Below are 19,357 nucleotides of genomic sequence, written 5' to 3'. Positions count from 1 at the left end.
TCATTATATGCAGTAGTTAAAGCATTACGCGAAGTAGTAACAACATTATGTTCTGTCCAAACTTCTTGGCGTTCTGTAAATTCGACTTTATGTGATGTAGTTACATTATTACGCACTGTAGCAATATCATTACGTGCTGTGATATCTTCTGTACGTTCGATTCATTCGTCATTATGGGCTGTAGTTACAGCATTACGTGCAGTAGTGACAGTATTAAGTTCGGTGCTAGCTTCTTTACGTTCGGTACAGTCGTCATTACGTGCTGTAGTTACATCGTCACGTGCAGTAGTCACATCATTTTGTTTTGTGCAAACCTCTTTATTTTACGTACATTCAGCATTATGTGCAGTAGTTTCATCAGTACTTGCTGTGCAAACGTCTACACGTTCGGTACATTCGTCATTATGTGCAGTAGTTTCATCATTACGTTCAGTAGTAACATCATTTCGTGCTGCGCAAACTTTATTTACGTTCAGTACATTCGTCATTACGTGCAGTAGTTTCATCATTATGCGCTGTACTAACATAATTTCATGCCGTGCGAATTTCTTTACGTTCGGTACATTCAACATTATGTGTAGTAGTTTTATCATAATGCGCTGTGCAAACGTCTTTACGTTCGGTACATTTGTCATTACGTGCAGCAGTTACATAATTATGTGCAGTAGTAACAACATTACGTGCTGTGCAAACTTCTTTCCGTTCGGTACATTCGTCATTATGTGCAATAGTTACTTCAATGCGTGCTGTTATAAAAACATTACGTGCTGTGTAACTCTCTTTTCGTTCATTACGCATCATTCTGTGCACTTAGTTAAAGCATTACGTAGACAAAATTGACATTTGCAATAAAAGTCATAATTAATGTTTATGAAGTTGTTTGTTTTATCTTCTATTTATATTTTGAGATGTTAGACCTTTAGAATTGCCCAGCCCAACATAATTATTTGTCATTGTGTGTAACTGAAGTATTTGATTAAACTGTTTTGACACTTTGATTAATCTGTTTTGACACTTTGATTAAGCCTCATCAAGGGTGTGAATGCTTGATTGTAATACCCATTAATGGCACGCTCCCAACCAGATTAAATTTCCTTTCTTTAATTAATGTTTTCTTCTCAATTAAACGATTGTATTTTATTAAATTAATTATCCCATCTAAATGAATAAATAAGTAATGGTGATAATGTAAAATTCTGAGAATTCAATGAAATTAATTATTCGACTTCAATATTTTGCAAAGTACTAATAATAAAATAGTAACGTAATAATATTATTTAAAAAAATGCACAAATATTATAACATAACACTTTATTTATTTCAATTTTATATGTTGTAACACAATTAATAGAAAAATACATTGGTGGAATTGCATTTGACAAAAATCACAATGTCATCTTTCATTGACATACTACATTTTATTATGTTCACGTTAAAATTGTTCTGCAAAGTCAAAATTATAACCCCAAAACATCCGGGGTGAATTGTCTTTGGGGATTAATTGTCCAAGGAAATCAAAATCTGGGGGTGAATTGTCCAGGGGGTGAATAGTCCACTTGCGGGAAAATTACGTCATCCGTTGTCACGTATAAATTTTCCTAGAAAGACATATCCACCGAACGAAAAGGCGTAACTACCAAGCATTAAGTCGTTTCTATCAAACGTAACGACGTAACCAGTACGTGTAGCGGCGAAAGTACTAGTACTGATTCAATGGAATTTGCACATCACGAAATTTTAAAACCGCGACGCGTAATCATATAACTACAGCACACAATGATACATGTACCGAACGTTAATATATGCGGACAGAACATAATGTTGTTACTACTGCGCACGATGCTGTTACTACTGCGTTTAATGATAAATGTACCGAACGTAAAACTATTTAGACAGAACATAATGTTGTTACTACCGCACGTGATGCTGTATTAACTGCACACAATGATAAATGTACCGAACGTAAAGGCAATTGTTCACACCATAATGTTGTTACTAGTACACGTAATGCTGATACTACTGCGCATAATATATAAATATTACATGGCTGACAGGGTGGCAGTATATTTGTCAACTTGAGGAAATACTGTCAACCGAGGCGAAGCCAAAGTTGACAGTATTTTCCCGAAAGTTGACAAATTTACTGTCACCCTGTCAAACATGTAATATTTATTTTATTTAACCAAACAAACTATTCAAACATGAACACTTTATATGAACCATGAACAATTTAATATTCAATAATTGTATTTAATTTCAGCAATGAACAACCATTAATATGTTGAGTGGTTCAGATTTTCAGTCCGAGCAAAATGAACTTCGCTTTATTCGGAACCGACCTAGAAATCGATTTATCCCATCAATTTTCTTAGTCGTCAATTATTTATTTAAAAATATAAAATACCGAACCAGCTTTCCGTATATTATTTTCATCCCTTGAATACGCAATTTATGACGTACGTGTTTTTTAACTGTAAAATATTTGTTTAAAGCATCGAACGAATCCAAAACGTATTTCGGATTGTGTGTTTGTCATGCATAACACCTTAAGAACAGACACTGGAAGTGTATATCGTTGTAACTTTATTGTTATTAGCATTGGATTAAAGTTGCCATTGAGGTATGCGTGTCGTTTATACTAAATTGATTTTTTTTATGACTCATGTCTAAGCTTTAATAATGGCATTAATCTATTCTACAACACAGTTTCAGCTGCAATCGATATTTTAATTATCCAAATACAACGGAAATGCAAAACTGCGTACTGCGCATGCGCGAATGGGACAGTTTACTTTTTCCCCGCTGGTGGCTCGTGATTGCTAAGGTAGCGGGCGACAGTATTTTTTGGACAGTAAATTCTTTCCCGCTGGGTCTGACAGTATTTCTATGTCACGATGGCTTATGGCAGTTTAGCATTGTGAATAAAAGTGAGGTATAATAATGATAAATGTACCGAACGTAAAGACATTTGACATAACTTAATGCTATAACTACCGCACGTAATGCTGTAACAACTGCACATAGTGACGAACGTACTCAACATAAAGACGTTCGGAGAGAACATAATACTGTAGCTATTGCACATGATGACGAATGTACTGAACATAACGAAATTTGCAAAGCAAACAGTTAAGCTGCTACTGCGCGTAATATTGTAACTACCGCTCTTGATAAATCTACAGAACGCCAAGAACTTTGCACAGAAAAGAAGGAAGTTTGCACAGAAAATAAAACTTTGTCCACGGAACGTAATACTGTAACTACTGCAAGTAATGCCGTAACTACTACACATATTGACGAATGCACCGAACGTAATTAAGTTTTGACAGAACATAATGATGTAACTACTGCACTTAATGCTGTAAGTACTGCACATAATAACGAATGTACAGAACGTAAAGAAGATTGCACACGGCACGCAGCTTATCCCACCGAAACTAATGATGAATGTACTGCAAACAGCGACAGTACTCAAATAAAGTCAGTTGGCGTTCCATAGGTCTGACCGCCCGCCGTATTTTCAATTATTGGACAATAATATTTTACGATCTCGACAGTTACTGAATGTATCTTATTAATAAGAATATTTTGTGGATTTGTTAATTAGCAGAATAGAATCTCAATGAACACTTCATCGGACTTGTGTATACATTGTCATCCCTTCGAATTATGTTACTATTTTGATCCGTAAATATTCGTTGATCAAATCAAAACACTATAAAGCATATGATTGATTATGGAAACATGGCGTCTGCTCTTCAGTTTGATAATATATACAACATTACTTTCATTAGGATAATGCATACAATATATATTATATCTTCGCGACGTATAGGAAATATGTGTACTTCATATAATAGTACCTACCTAGTATGTTTGAATGTAAATGGGTCTTATGCTATATACGGCTATTACCACGCAGTATTGTCGGGAGCTACCCTGTCCATTATAAACTCACGCAAGGTTTTGTGGTCTATCTAGTTGATAGTGTAGCTCCTGACTAGACTGCGCGAATCTATTTATCTATTTCTATTATCTATTTATTTATTTATCATTAGATATTTATTAAAAAATAAATAAAAAAACGTTACAAATATCAAACGATTTAATAATTCGGAGTGTTGTTTTCGTAGTATTTTGTGACGAAAGGTTGACGCTTATATGAAGTATAAAATGTTCTATACAGAACAGAACAGAATTGTTTATTTTTGACTTAAGCATGTTAATCTCATCGTCGTTAACATACATATAAATAGATAGCATCATTCGTTGAAGTATACACAAAAAACACACCTCATTTTTAAGAACAGTTAATCTAAATAAACACGAAATAAACATATTTCGTGAAAATGGCCCATGGCTGGGTTTAATACACAGTGATCACACAATGTTATGCATATAGTTTTACAAATATAGCAATAATTACATAATTCTGACCTTATTTTTTTTGTAAAAAAAATATTACTATTTAACAATACATATATATGACATTTTCTCTTACTTTAAAGCATTTTAAACTAAACATGGCTAGGTTTCTTAATACAGTTTTGTTTGAACTATTAAGTTATTTAATAAACTTGATCATATTTGGCCGGATTCTATAATATTTCGGAATTAATGCATTCCTAACATCATTATAGTAAGGACACTTAAGAACAAAGTGAAATTCGTCCTCGATGTCATTTAGGTAACATAATATACATTTGCGTTGATCTCTGCCAATGTTCTGGTGTTTGCCCGTTTCTATTGATAATTTGTGGGACGACAAACTTAATTAAGCAATAATGTTCTTGTGTTTTTTATTTTCAACAATATAAAGATACGATGATCTTTCAAATAATGGTTTTAGTTCCTTATACAGGATCATTGAGCTACACGACGTCACACTGACATCCCAGTTAGCGATTTACTGGTCTCGTAATCTGTTTTTAGATGGTCGCTTTAGCGACCGTCTAAAGTGCTTAGTGTAAAATTCAGGTCGGTACGGCCTAGGTATGATTAAACCAATTCCCGCTTACTACGCGCAAGAAAGAGTTGTATAATTTATGCAAGAGGTTTGAGTTCTCCAATTATGTTTATTCACAAATGGAAACATTATATTAATATCGTGTTAAATGCAATAGTTTCGAATGGTGTTTTATAGAAAAGAATAAAAAACAATGATCGTATTGTACGAGGAGATTGTTTATGAATGATTAAAATAGTCATCTTTCTGCTGCGTCTGCGTGACGTAGCATTTTCGCTCATCTCATTCATAACTCTGAGGCTGGCGATAAACAAAGAGGAGTCCGGGTGAGAATAACGCACTAGTATAAGGTTACGCTTGTTTATATTCACAGGTCTCAATTTATAATACGTTGACCACGAGTTCAACAATTATTACAGGGATACGATAGACAACATAAAAAATGTTTCATTATCGCTGAAACTGTTAAAAACATTTAAATATAACAAGAATATTCTCTTAAAAAAATGTAGTCTTGCTGTTTTGAAATAAGGTTTGGAATTTTGGTTTCTAAATAACTTAATTCAAAACAAAAGTTTACTTATAGTGTTTTTTACTTGTTAGTCGCATATTAAGCGCATTATAGTGTGTGTTATAATAGGCAAACCATACATTAGTAAAATTCAATCTGCCTTCGCACATAGAAGGAATGGGTCAATTAGGTGCTGCGTTTTCTTTGCTTACTTCAGTTAGAGGTCAATTCTTTACGTAATAGCAATCACAAGGCTCCATAGGAATTGCGTAGCGTTCTTACATAATAAAAGTCGTAGTCGCATGGTATTTGCGTTTTGCGTCCTATTTGGTCACGTGGTTCTTTTTCGCGGGTGTTTTGGCATTCATGATATGAGGCTATTAATAGATGCGCCTGTCGATAGACAAAGGAATGTTTACGGGTTATAACAACGCAATAGGTTACGCTCTCACATACAACTCAATGACGTAGTACAGGTCGTAAATTGAGAGATTCGGGAAAAAGTTGACGCTTATTTATATTCTCAATTTATAAAACGTTGAACATACGATCAACAATAACTTCAGCGATACGATAGACAAAAACAAACAAAAAATGTTTCATAATCGCTAAACCCGAATATAACAAACAATTTATAATAATAATACGAATGACCTGTTTCATAACCTCGTCCATGCTACTACAGCGGGTATTTCTGACAAACGTTCTTTGGTTCTCAACAGATAGCGGCGATCTTTTGTATTTACGGGTGCTAGCAACGCAATAGTAGAAGGTTAGTAGAAGGTTTAGCTTGTCTATATTCACAGTTCTCAATACATAGACATCTAAAAAAGTTGTTTCAGATTCGCAAATTTTCGTTTTAGTTATGATATTTGTGAGGAAACAGTTATACTGAACATTTGCCATGCTATAATATAGCAATTATATGCATCTTAAGACGATTTAAAAACCTGAAAATTATAAAGCGTTGCAACGCGAAACGATTGAAAAATTTAGAGAGTTCTGTTGTTGTCGTTATATTTTGTGAAACTACTGCTTATATGAAGCATAAAATACATATGTTATACATACTTGACACGATGGCAGAGCGGTCTAATTGGTAGAGTTTTTACTCCAGGACTCCAGAGGTCAGTGATTCGAACCCTGCTGAGGTTTACTTTTTTTTTCTTTTTTTAATTTTATTCTTGAGTTTTTACTGGAGCTTTTTGGATCCGATGTTGACATTTATCAATAAACAACATTTAACTTCAAAACATGCCAAAATCTGTGAAAAGGCCCCTTTTAATTCCATTTATCGCAGTAGGTTTTTAAATTGTATAATGACTCTTAAAGACCCTCTTGTGTTTCAGAAAATAAAACCGCGTCGTCAGCGAATAATAAGAGATAGATAGATATTTGATCTAATGTCATGCCGGCGTTTATTCCATTCTGCAGACCTAATTCGATGTCATTAATAAAGAGTGAAAACAATACGGGCGAGGTTATCTATACAACATAATAGTCCTGATGACCAAGTGTTCAATGCAGTCTAAAAATCTTTTTTTTTTGTTTTATACTGGGGCTCTTTTGTTCAGATGTTAACATTGATCAATTTAAAACATTAAAGGATGAGGTAACCAATAACAGATAATCTAAGTCATGATTGATTAAAGATTAGCATAACAAGCGAAACAAATATTTTTCCATACATTTATTGTTCAAACAAATTGAAAGTTGAAACTCGTCTTCTCTCAAGGTACAACGTATCTTTTTCGGTGTGAAATCAAGCAAACGATGAAAGTCCAGAAACTCTTATCCACTGAAAGGGAAGAAAAGACATTAAACATATATTTCAAAGTCACGTTATAAGCGGCGTATAAGTACTATTACGCATTACGCCATACCGGACAGCCGATGTTTCCTCAAGGTACTCCGGCAACCCTCCACAGCACAATACCACTTCAAAATTGAACCTTAAGTAAAAAAATCAAAATTGTAATCATGGTTGAATATTCATCCCAATGTGTGTGAGTCTAGTAAATAAGTTAGGTATGAGTGCTGGGAAACACTGCGGGTCCTCATATAATGCAGCCTCGGGCGCGGACGGATCTAATAAACCTCGAAATACGCGCAGAGACACACACATGCACACACACACACACGCACGCACGCACGCACGCACGCACGCACGCACGCACGCACGCACGCACGCACGCACGCACGCACGCACGCACGCACGCACGCACGCACGCACGCACGCACACACACACACACACACACACACACACACACACACACACACACACACACACACACACACACACACACACGCGCGCACACACACACACGCATGCATTTATATGGGTTGTTTTTGACTGTCGTCAAAATGTATATGTATGCTGGTTTGACTGCCCGGAACAAAATGGAAATACTATCTCATTAAGAAATTAAATACAACTTCAATGTTCACGTCAGGACAAGTTCAATTCAACTGTCCCCTAAATAGCATTACCTCCAGTGACAATTGAAATATTTAAATGCGGTATCAGCATTTAAACAAAACCTAGTTCATCATTTCTCGTTTCGATGCACGCTATGATGGTCATAGGATTATATCTACTTTTCCTTTGTGGGACTGTTAAATCAGGTAAGTATAGCACTTGTTTAATATTCACAAAATCTTTTTATTTAATCGTATGTTGAAATTCAACTGGCATCGGAATTAGTTTTAAGTTGGTTTATAGTTATTTTTTATTTTATCATAATGATGGTGAAATTCAAAATTGGATACATAAGCTATGGTTTTCCATGTTCGACCATATTAATAAAACCTCGGTTGGTATTCCAATAAACATAATTATGAATAATAAATTCAAGCTCCATCGAACTCGTCCAATGCCATATATCCCATTAAAGTCCAATTGTTATTGTTTTCCATAAATTGTTATCTTGAATTTTCACGATTGAAATCTGGTGTCATAGTATTGATACTATAACCTTGTCAATGCAAATTATCGATGGTTTAAACCGGTTGAACTGTATGCCAAACCAAATACGGGATTTTCTCGTTTCACTGATGAAAAGGGTGCATAGAGTCCCCAATTTCAGGTCGAGTAAATGTGAAAATCGGTTGTAGATGCGCAGCGCATCGGTGTAAAGGTTTAAACAGAACACCTCAATTGTTGTTTTATAAAATCAAATTTGATACTAAATGCGATAGCATGGGGTATCTTGATCCTGCATTTCAGCTAAGGTGAAATGTTGAGATGAAAAGACCACTTCGAAAAAAAGTGCGTACTGCGCATTCGAATATTTTTCAAACGTTATCCCATGGCGTTGTTTGCTTTACCACTTGTGGCGTGTACTTAGTACCCTCATTAGGGATTTGTATTCTGTGTTACAAGTACGACACCAGTGCATTTACTGTTAATATGCAATACAAATTCAATGGGGACTTTAATCGATTTATGTTTGAATTATTGTTTAACTGAATAAAGTCATATCACTTTAACTGAACTATTGTCAATTACTTTTTTTGAAATTGAAACGCACAGAAAATACTAATACTTAAACCAATATGACTGCAGTGACGAATCTTCCAAAACGTTTTACGAGATGATCCCAACACATGAAAACAAACAACATAAGTATTTTTTTTCTGCCTGCCCTGAGCTGTCTATGGCCTCGTATTTCGGGGACCACATGGTTCTATAGCGGGCTCCCGCCTTCAGTCAGATGTGAGGCTACGCCGACAAACTGGACACTGAAGTCGTTGCGCAGGTAACACACATCGAAATCGAAATATCTGAGCAATTACGATAATTGTATTCCTCTTCCAATTATGCATGACAAACACACACTCCGAAATAAGTGTTGGATTCTTTTGATACTTAAAAAATATTTAACTGTTAAAAAAAACCTTCACGTCCGGATTGTTGTCCCTAAAATCCAGAGTTAAGCTATAACAGGTTTGTTTCGTCACAGAAATAACAAATTAACACACGGCAGAGCTTGACCGGATGTCCATAATCGGCCCTAGCCGCATAATGGCCCTTGGGTCGTAATGTCGGCAGTGGGCCGATTATAGACGTCCGACCCAGCTCTGGCGTGTGTTATTGTCTAAATGTGATATAACACCTGAGCTGACGTTGTGCAAGTCCGGTCACAGTCTACACTTCGTTAATGGAAGTAATGTTATATAGATTAACCAATAGCTGTTAGCTGCCAAATCCCTGCTCCCTGAACCATACGAGTAATTGCGATTCTTCTGTGCGATAATATCCTATTCATCATAGCATGCACACAATATGCTTGTTTGACAGAAATCCCACTTGTTTAAAGTGCCTCAAATAAGACTTTATGATGGATGAACATACAGTTTAAGACAATTAATCATCGCATTAAAAGATTTGAAAGATGTAATTGCATATTATTGTTAAGTGCGAAATAAATAAAGTATACTAACAAGTTATCGCAAATAAAAGTTTGCCCTACCTTCGTCACCTTTAAAATTTTGCGATGTTCGTGTAGACAACAACGTTATTTTTGGGGCCTACAAGGGCATTTATTTTTACATGTATATATTTATATTTATATGTACAGATAAATTATTACGTTACTTAAACAAGTATTGTTAATGCAAACAAGAAATATTTTCAAAAATATATTCGGCGTATATCCTGACTTTTAAAGTAACATTACTACTCAAAATCAATGAAAATTGCGTACAATATTTCGTAAAATAAAGCTAAACAATTAAAAATCATTGTTGCTGATGGCATTTGCCGATATTTCAATGCCAGATGTGGTGTGGTAAAATAGATGTTTGTGGATACAAGTTGCTCGTTTTCACTATGGTTTTAACATGGTACCATTTTAGTGTTCGTGTGTCGTATGAATAGATATAATCGCAGGAATTTAACATGGAATTTATTGTGTCCACAAATAAATAAAATCGAGCATTTTGTATCTACAAAAATCTATGTAATCATACCACAACTAGCGTTGAAATTGTGGCTATTGCTATAAGGAACACTGATTGTTTAGGTGTTAACTTTATTTTACGAAATACTTAACGAAATTTTCGTTGATTTTGAGCGTTATAGAGACTTTAAATAAAGGAAGAAAGTTTAGGTTTTTAAGTTATTAAATTAAAAACAAAGGTTTTAGTAGTGTTATATATGTATCATCACATGGCTAATTATGAATTTATTCCTCTTCATCAAAACATATGATATTTTCATAATTGATTAAGACTCAGTTTTCTATACACACATTCATATAACACTGTTACATGCGCGTCATGCGAAAATTGGTCTTTTGACATATGTGGCCAGCGTAGATCAAGCCAAGCATGTGCACTTGCGCAGTCTGGTTATAGGCTACTCTTTCTGTTATAAATAATCATGCAAGGTTTCGTGCTTTCTCTTGAGTATCCTCCTCAATTTGCATATCCTAACAAGATTGCCCGGATGCGCAGGCTAGGCTGGAGCTTCGCTTGCATATTAAATAAGACTCACTTTCGCAAGACGCGGGTTTCTAAAAAATGTAACTGCGTCTAGCAAATGGTACATCAAACACCGATACTTCTTGATGAAAAATTGAAGTCGCGCTGTTTCATTTATAGCAAACTGGCAAATGTTTGAAGCCTATTCTCGCTTTCAGGAATTACTTTCAGATAGATATATTTGGCTAGATAATTAAACGATTTCATGGATGTACTATACTATTTCGGTAGTTTTGTCTCACAATACAAGACAAATGGCATTCACGATAGGTTTTCGTTCATTATTTTAAATCTTTGTCATTTGATATCTTGAAAGCAAAACTGTGTTATCAAAAAAGGCGTTTATTCATAGTGCATTTCGTCTTCAACTGACGATTTACTGACACAGCTCTGACACTGAAAGTCTTGGGGATGGAATTTATTAGAGAAATCGAATTTCCAATAGAGTCAAGAAAACCTTTCATTTGGACATCATAAACTACAAACACGATTTGCATAGATTTTCAAAATAACAGTACCGTGAACAGCATTAATAATCTCGAGTCAAGAATCAACAAATTTAATTATCGCGTAAACAATGGCAAACTCGGACAGTAACTTTTACGAGACAAATTACTGTCATTAAATATTTGCCGTCCAAAACTAATAAACTCATTTATCACGGTGGTATAAAATTACAGATGTTGATTTTTTTTCTAGCGATAAAAGCTTGTTGGATAAAACATTACTTGTTTAAAAAACAAGTTAACTGATATGAAATACAAATTCAAACAAGAGCTGTCTGCATCGGAAGACATATGCCCCCGAAAAATGCTTTTTCGAAACCTAAACGCAGATTTCGAAACCTAAACGCGGACCCTGAGTCAATTTGGCTGATTATATCACTTGACGAAGATCTTATTGCCTAACACATTTTCAGAAAGTTTGGTGACGATCTAACGACAATTACTTCAGTAATTGAGCGGAAACGCATTTTGTTGATGATTCAAGGGCCGTAACTAAGAAGTGCCTGTGTAAATTTGGCTGATTATCGAACTTGACCTAGATTTTATTGCCTTACACATTTTTATGAAGTCTGATGAAGATCCGATGACAATTGCTTGAGTTGTTGAACGGAAACGAGAAAAAACGCAATTTGCGATGATTCAAGGGCCGTAACTCAGAAGTGTCTGGGTCAGTTAGGCCGATTATCGAACTTGACCTAGATGTTATTGCCTAACACATTTTCAGGAAGTGTGTCGAAGATCCTATGACATTTGCTCGAGTTATTGAGCGGAAACGAGAAAAACAATTTTACGATGATTCAAGGGATGTAACTCAGGTGTGTCTGGGTCAATTTAGCCGACTATCGAACTTGACCTAGATGTTATTGCCTTACACATCTTCATGAAGGGTGGATAAGATCCTATGACATTTGCTCGAGCTATTGAGCGGAAACGAGAGAAACAACAATTTTACGATGATTCAAGGGCCGTAACTCAAGAGTGTCTTGGTCAATTTGGCCGATTATCGAACTTGACCTAGATGTTATTGCCTTACACATGTTCATGAAGTTTGGTGAAGATCTGATGACAATTGCTCGAGTTATTGAGCGGAAACGAGAAAAAAACAATTTTACGATAAGTCAAGGGCCGTAACTAAAGAGTGTCTGTGTCAATTTTGCCGATTATCAATCTTTACCTAGATGTTATTACCTTTCACATTTTCATGAAGTTTGGTGAATATCTGATGACAATTGCTTGACGTATTGAGCGGAAACTAATCCGGACGGAAAGACTAACTAACTAACTAGCTTACTAACTAACGAACCTATGTTCTGGGGGCATAAAAATAAATGAATTAGTTGTTTTTATACAAATATTGATACTACAATACTACGAAGACTTTGAGGGACAAATCTATTTTACAAGGCACACTTTCTTCTTGGGAAGAAACAAAACAAACAGAAAACAAACAAACAAAGACATCTAATGTAATTTCTGAAACCCTTTGCAACAATAAAAATATCTTGTTTAAAGCAACGGAAATATAATTTAATTGAAATCCAGTCCCATAATGACAAAACAAACAGATTTTCTGATATAGTTGTCACTGATATATTCATTTATCTACTATCTCAATGACGTCAGAAAGTATAGAACGTAAAAGCATTTAATTTTAAAGCACGATAAACCAAATTAATTGCTTTATCCGGTACACATACAACACAAGAACATAAATGAGAGCGGATCGCTGAAATATTCTTTTATAGATGATGATAAATGAGAATATAGAATGTTTTATTTATGTTTATGTTTGAAAGTGCATGGTGCTTATGCACCACTTTCGACGCATAGAAGCAGCGGAATATATACTCTGGATATATTGAACATTTCAGGGCGTCACCAACCACTTTATGTACAGAGATAAGGATTATAATGTTAATTTATAAAATCATTAATTACGTAGTTCCGAAAGCATGAAACTTATATTTACCCATTAAAAAATAATACTACTGTATATTATATTGAATTTAGAAATGTGTCACAAAGACGGATGTCCCACAACGCAAATTTCTGGTCACCGAAAAATAATAACGAGTATCAAAACATTCAGTTGTGGCATTTTGAGCAATATTCACTAAGGAGTTAGAGGAGTTGAACGCACGACATTTTGGAACCATATTTTCTATAGAGGAAAACAGATAGATAGCCATTACTCTGCCAAAACTCGTCGAAGCCAAAATTCATTTTTTACATCTTAATATAACGGTAATTCAAATATGAAAGTTTGAGCGGGATCTGAATGATGATTAAGGAGGAGTTGAAAACACACAATTTTGGGACAATATATTCCGTACAGAAAAAAAAACAGACAAAGAGCGATAATGATGCTAAACTCGTCGCAGTCAAAATTAATTTCCTCAAGATCATCTACACATTAAGATGATTCAACTGTAAACGTTTAAACGATATTCGCCAGGTTATTAAAAAATATGTGGACAAACTTCAGGATACTATATATTATGTGTTGAAATAAAAACAGACACAGGGCCATAATTCTGCTTAAAAACGTTGCAATCCAAAATACTTTTTTACGATCATCTACACATTAAGGTTTTTATTGTAAACTTTTGAGTGAGATCCACCTGGTAATTAAAGAGTGAAAATACAAGCTTTGGGACGAACGGGCGTGCCGACATACGGACGGAGGGGCAAGTGCAATGGCTGTTGCCTCCCACTTTTTTGCAGGCCATAAAACATACTACATACTACAATACTCTGGAAGAAGAACTACGTGCTGATATGCAAAAAAAATCTTCTTATTAACCATTTTTAACATAAAGAACACTTAAAAAATAAATAGTGTGTCATATTGCTTATGACATTATCCAAATAATTTGAGTACATTATTTGCAAGAGACATGTTAGTAAGCTTCAGCGGTTTAAATGAGTTTAAGGTTCATGGGAGGAATTAAATTCATTAAAACTTTGATTTGGTTTGTCTTCATTCAATGTGGTACAATATGGTCAAACTATATATCATTTTAAAGGTAAAGACGGATAGAATAACATAAACACATTTTTGACATTCAATATTTTTTTGCTTTATTCATATTTTTGTTTAAAACCAATACATTTTTACACTAATTTACAAAATCTCAATCTAAAGTTAGGAAGGATATGCACTACCGTAAGTTGAATAAATACAAAGCTATATACATATACAAGGTCAAGTTAGCAACATTTCACATAAAATTATTGTCAGAAAACAACAAATGAGTTATTATTCAACTGCATTTTTTGGATCATTTTCCTAAACAAAGTTCTAAAAATAACTAAACTGAACTACTTTTTAAAAATCCAGGTATGGTGGATAATAAGTCACCATTCTATTTCAAGGGCTTAACAATTTTGTTATAACCAAATGGAAAATTTTAAACCATCTCAAATTGAAAGAAATTGCAGACGACATTTAAAATTGTAAATAAATATAAAGAAATATGTTTGGCTGGGTAGAAATCATTGTGATAAAAGGAGATATTGCTCATCAATAACAAGATTTTATGAGTTTTGTGCAGACGACTCTAGAAATCATAGTTTTACATAGAAACACACAGCTAGGTATCATGTTTTTTTTCTTTCTTCCTTCCTGAACAACTACTGTCCTTGTACCGTTTTGAATAATGTGTTCCTTTTGGCAAACCGAATCTTTTTATTTGTATATCGATTCCTTTTACCCATTATGAAAGCGTGGCCTCGCTGTGCTCCGTAGAAAAAACGTGCATGACAAATCGGTCGAAATCACGTGAAGTAGTAAGAAAACCTGGTATGTGTATACACATACCTGAGAAAACACATCATTATTTTGACAGTTGGGTCGCGACTAGTAAAACAACTGTTAACATTAATCAAGAAGAGATCGCGCTTAATAACAGAAATGATCACACAGAGATATAAACACTTACCCCATTTCAAACATTTTCCAGCTGAACATATTCCACCACACGTCTTTTTTTAGCGTATTTGTATTGTTTTTCTGGAGCCGAAGTGCATCTCACATAATATCCATCCGACTTCCGTTGTTTTCACTTTCGTTATTAAAAACTCCGTTTAAAAGAATTATTTTTACATTTCGGTTGTTGAAGCGAATTATTATTATATATTATCAATAAAATAGTATACCGTAATGAATTGAACGGAGTTTCGTATAGATCTTTCTGTCAGTCTGTAAGCGTACTATTTTGTGCGCAATAATACAAGTACATGTGATTCGACAACAATTGTAAACATTGGTGAAATGCTTCTTACAAAGTTATTTTTTTGAAGTGTTTATGAGGTCTGATTACAATCCAATGCATTTGTCATCGTCAACCGTTTGGAATGTCAATTAGGCGATGAGTGAGTTTTTAGCATGTTTCTTTCAATTTTATTAATTTAAAAATGGCTGCCCCCATCGTCATGAAATGACATGTGTTCGAGTTTGTTTTATTAGGGCATTTTTCCCTGTTGAACAAAATTGTGTCTTTGTGTCGTATGAACAAATCTGCATGAAAACTACATTTGGACTCAAATCGTACATCAAATCATTTCTGTCGTCAGTTGTCAAAACACCTATATACTGTTTGATTCCAATAATGTCGCTTTAATGGAATTACTATTTTTATATATTTGATTCTTAATATTTAATCAACTAAACTTGTTTTATTAGTAGTACAATTTTGCAGTAGCCCCCATTAATAGTTTTATTATTACTTTACAGTACCGCCCCTGGATTTTTCACGTCATTGTGTCTTCGCCTGTCAATTACGTCATTACTCTTTCTCTGTTCCAGTTGTAAGTTATATGCATAGGTCATTGGGTTTATAACGTTCAATTTTATTTATTTTCTCTCTGATTGGCGTTTCTTTTTTGATTTAATTATTATTAATTTAATTTTTAGCAGTCACATAAACAACCAAGCAATGTAATATGGAATTTTTACACCCATTATTGCTGCTTCTTCCTGTATTTGCGCGATGATTATCTGAAATATTAACTTAATGACGCCATATTTTTAAATCTTTTTCTATAAAGAAGGAATGTAGTTGACACGTGTTTGTAGTTTCATTTTATCGTTCGTCAAAAAGTTGTAACTCTGTTGCTCTGGTATCTTCAAAACCAGTGAGTAATTAAATTGTAATTAAATTGAATGCGTTTTAATTCCCTTTTATTATTGTTTGATTTGAGTTACAATGCTATGACGTTAAATTTTATTTACACTTAAATGTATTATGAATATTGTTGGGCCAAGTGTGAGGTTGAGCGCTCTATAACCGGTTTAAACCCCCAATGCTTTGCATTGACCGTTCCAAGGCGGTGACCCCAGCTTTATTCATATTGTGTGTTTATGTTGGTTTGTATTGTGCTGTATTGTGCTGTTTTGTATTGTTTGGGCAATCGGTCACTTGCCTTAAAAAGGACCAACTAATTGTTTTTAATGAGAATTCAATACTGCTCCAGCAGCTGGAGTTTCACTTCTTTATATTGGTATTTCTAGATATGTAAAAAAAATTACTATTTAAGCGTAACTTGCCCTCATCAATGTCGATATTATTAACTAGTTATATAATTTTCCGCCGAAATACGTTGAATAAACATCATTCAGATTTTTGAAAATAATGTCTATTTTTGTGTTAAAATCGCTTTGTATTTTGATTGATTTTGTCGATGGTATGAGACTTTGCTGCACAAAATTGGTAGAAGTTTGAAGGAAAACCATCCTTTTAAGCAAATATGTAAACATTTTCAATGTGGCACTCTTCGTTTAGTCAAATTTGACTTCAATGCTAGGGGTCCCACATTTTTCAAACTGAAGCCTCTACATGAACCTTAAAGCGTTAATTCAATAATTTCAACATTACCTTTTTTATGAAAAACGACAATGTATATCAATTAATTGGTAAGTTTAACAAGGTTATATTCTTCCGATTTCTTATATTGATCAAATATAGACATGTTAATTTTTTATTTAATCCACACAAAAAAACAAATCGTTCAAAACGTTCATTTCTGACACATTTTCAACATTTAAACGTTATTCCTTCAGCTAGATGGCAAGGTTAGTGTGTTATCTCATTGTTTCAGATGAACAAAGCTTCAGCAAATACTCCAATACTACATTGGTAGTAGTAGCTAGCGTCGAGTTTTCAACCATGTTCCTATTACTGGCAACGAATGTAATGCCGTTGGTCGGAATTTGTCATATTTGTCATAAACTTTCGCAAACGAGACAGGCGTCCTCAAAATGGCATGTGATTACATATTAAGCTTTACGTAGCCTCTTTATTAAGCGTCTTTGCAAGAATACCCAAAGAGTAAGCGTCTATTCCAAGTTGCTTTTTGTACATGATCGCTTCCTCCATAAGCACGTCCGCTTCCATGCGCGTTCCATTCTCTCGCTCAGGCCCCGTGTTCACAAAATAATAGCTGTCTAACCAAGCTGTGTGTAAATCGGTCATTATTAAAATGCCACTTTTGTGAAAAGTCGATGATTGCAAATAAAGACATTTTGAAGTCCAATAATCAGCTAGAATTTCAAGCCGTGATTGCCCCGTTTCCCCAACAGGTAGCACCCTCTGTTTACTGTGGCTTACGAAAACCATATGCTATTGATATTCGATTAAAATAAGTCTTGATATTGATATCAGTAGGATATAGGATATAATAAGACCGCATACCAGATATATACACAAAGTAAAACTGCTGCTCCACCAAAGACCGCATACTTGATATTTGCACAAAGTCAAACTGCTGCTCCACCAAAGGCCGCAAACAAGATATTTACACAAAGTCAAACTGCTGCTCCTCCAAAGACCGCATACCAGATATATACACAAAGTCGAACTGCTGCTCCACCAAAGCCATATACATAAAGTAAAACTGATGCTCCTCAAAAGACCGCATACCAGATATATACACAAAGTCAAACTGCTGTTCCACCAAAGACCGCATACCAGATATATACAAAGTCAAACTGCTGCTCCACCAGCGAGAGAGAGACCTAAAAGTAAATTTAAAAGGAAGTTCCGATGCACATCCGCAAATATTTTACTGAAAGGGTATGTTTTGAAACGAGTCGTCATATTTTAAATATCTTACCTGTGGTATTTACATTATTTGGCTCAAATTTGAGTTAGGGCTTTCCGTACTTTAAGTCCCATTGAATTATCCGGACATGCCGTAGCATCATTTAAATTGTTGATGTATCACCATTAGGGTTAACCTCATTTGTTCCATATTCTGCAGTATTACCTTTGAAAAAGGCTTTGTTGATCGCTTAACCCATTGAGGTTTCTCGCACACAAGAACGACCGTTGGCAAGAAACAATAAGTTTAAACTGCCATTGATAAGGCAATACTAAGTATGCCATGTCTTTTTTCTTGTGAATTGTCTATGTTCGTTTTGAAATCAGCAATTGTTTACCTATTTAGTAAGTTTATGTATTTCCCTCGAGGACGAACTTTTATTAGATGATTAAATACCCTATAAAGGTGACAAATCCAATTATAATGCATATAAACTGGTCTAATTTTTACCGGATTTCAGTTTTACTCTTGCATAAAAATGCTAATAACACAACTTAGGTGCAACGTTGTCAAGAATTATGGAAGATATACCCGTTTAATAATTGAAAGAAATGTTTACAACTTTGCAACTAACGTGATGTGTAGCCTCAAAGCGGTGACGTATGCTAAAAATAGCCGAAATAAAATTCAATTTTAATTCCATTTTAAACAACTTTTTACCAGCAGAAAGTAACTTATTACATCACTATAAACGTTTTAATCATTTAGAAGAGACCTACTTTGTGAGTGATACCGGAAAACGATGAAAGTCAACGATATATTTTTGGTGACCAGAGTCACTTTCACTT

General features: G+C 34.5%; 1 protein-coding gene across 2 annotated transcripts in view; it reads left to right on the top strand.

Moving 5' to 3' along the window:
• Positions 1 to 19,357, top strand: part of LOC127848741 (sialate O-acetylesterase-like) — an 87,741-nt gene that overhangs the window by 1,383 nt on the left and 67,001 nt on the right. Inside the window, exon 1 of one of the 2 annotated variants that reach the window (XM_052381356.1) lies at positions 8,017 to 8,103. The exons of the other annotated variant lie outside the window; for it this stretch is intronic. Within the exon in view, the coding sequence (XP_052237316.1) occupies positions 8,043 to 8,103 (61 nt within the window). The 5' untranslated portion in view covers positions 8,017 to 8,042. Of the gene's footprint in view, positions 1 to 8,016; positions 8,104 to 19,357 lie in introns of those variants that run through there. 2 annotated transcript variants of the gene reach the window in all.

Source organism: Dreissena polymorpha, chromosome 1 (assembly GCF_020536995.1).
Source record: "Dreissena polymorpha isolate Duluth1 chromosome 1, UMN_Dpol_1.0, whole genome shotgun sequence".
Taxonomy (NCBI): Eukaryota; Metazoa; Mollusca; class Bivalvia; order Myida; family Dreissenidae; genus Dreissena; species Dreissena polymorpha.
Note: the sequence above shows the minus strand (reverse complement) of the source record. Positions and strands in the feature narration are given on the sequence as shown.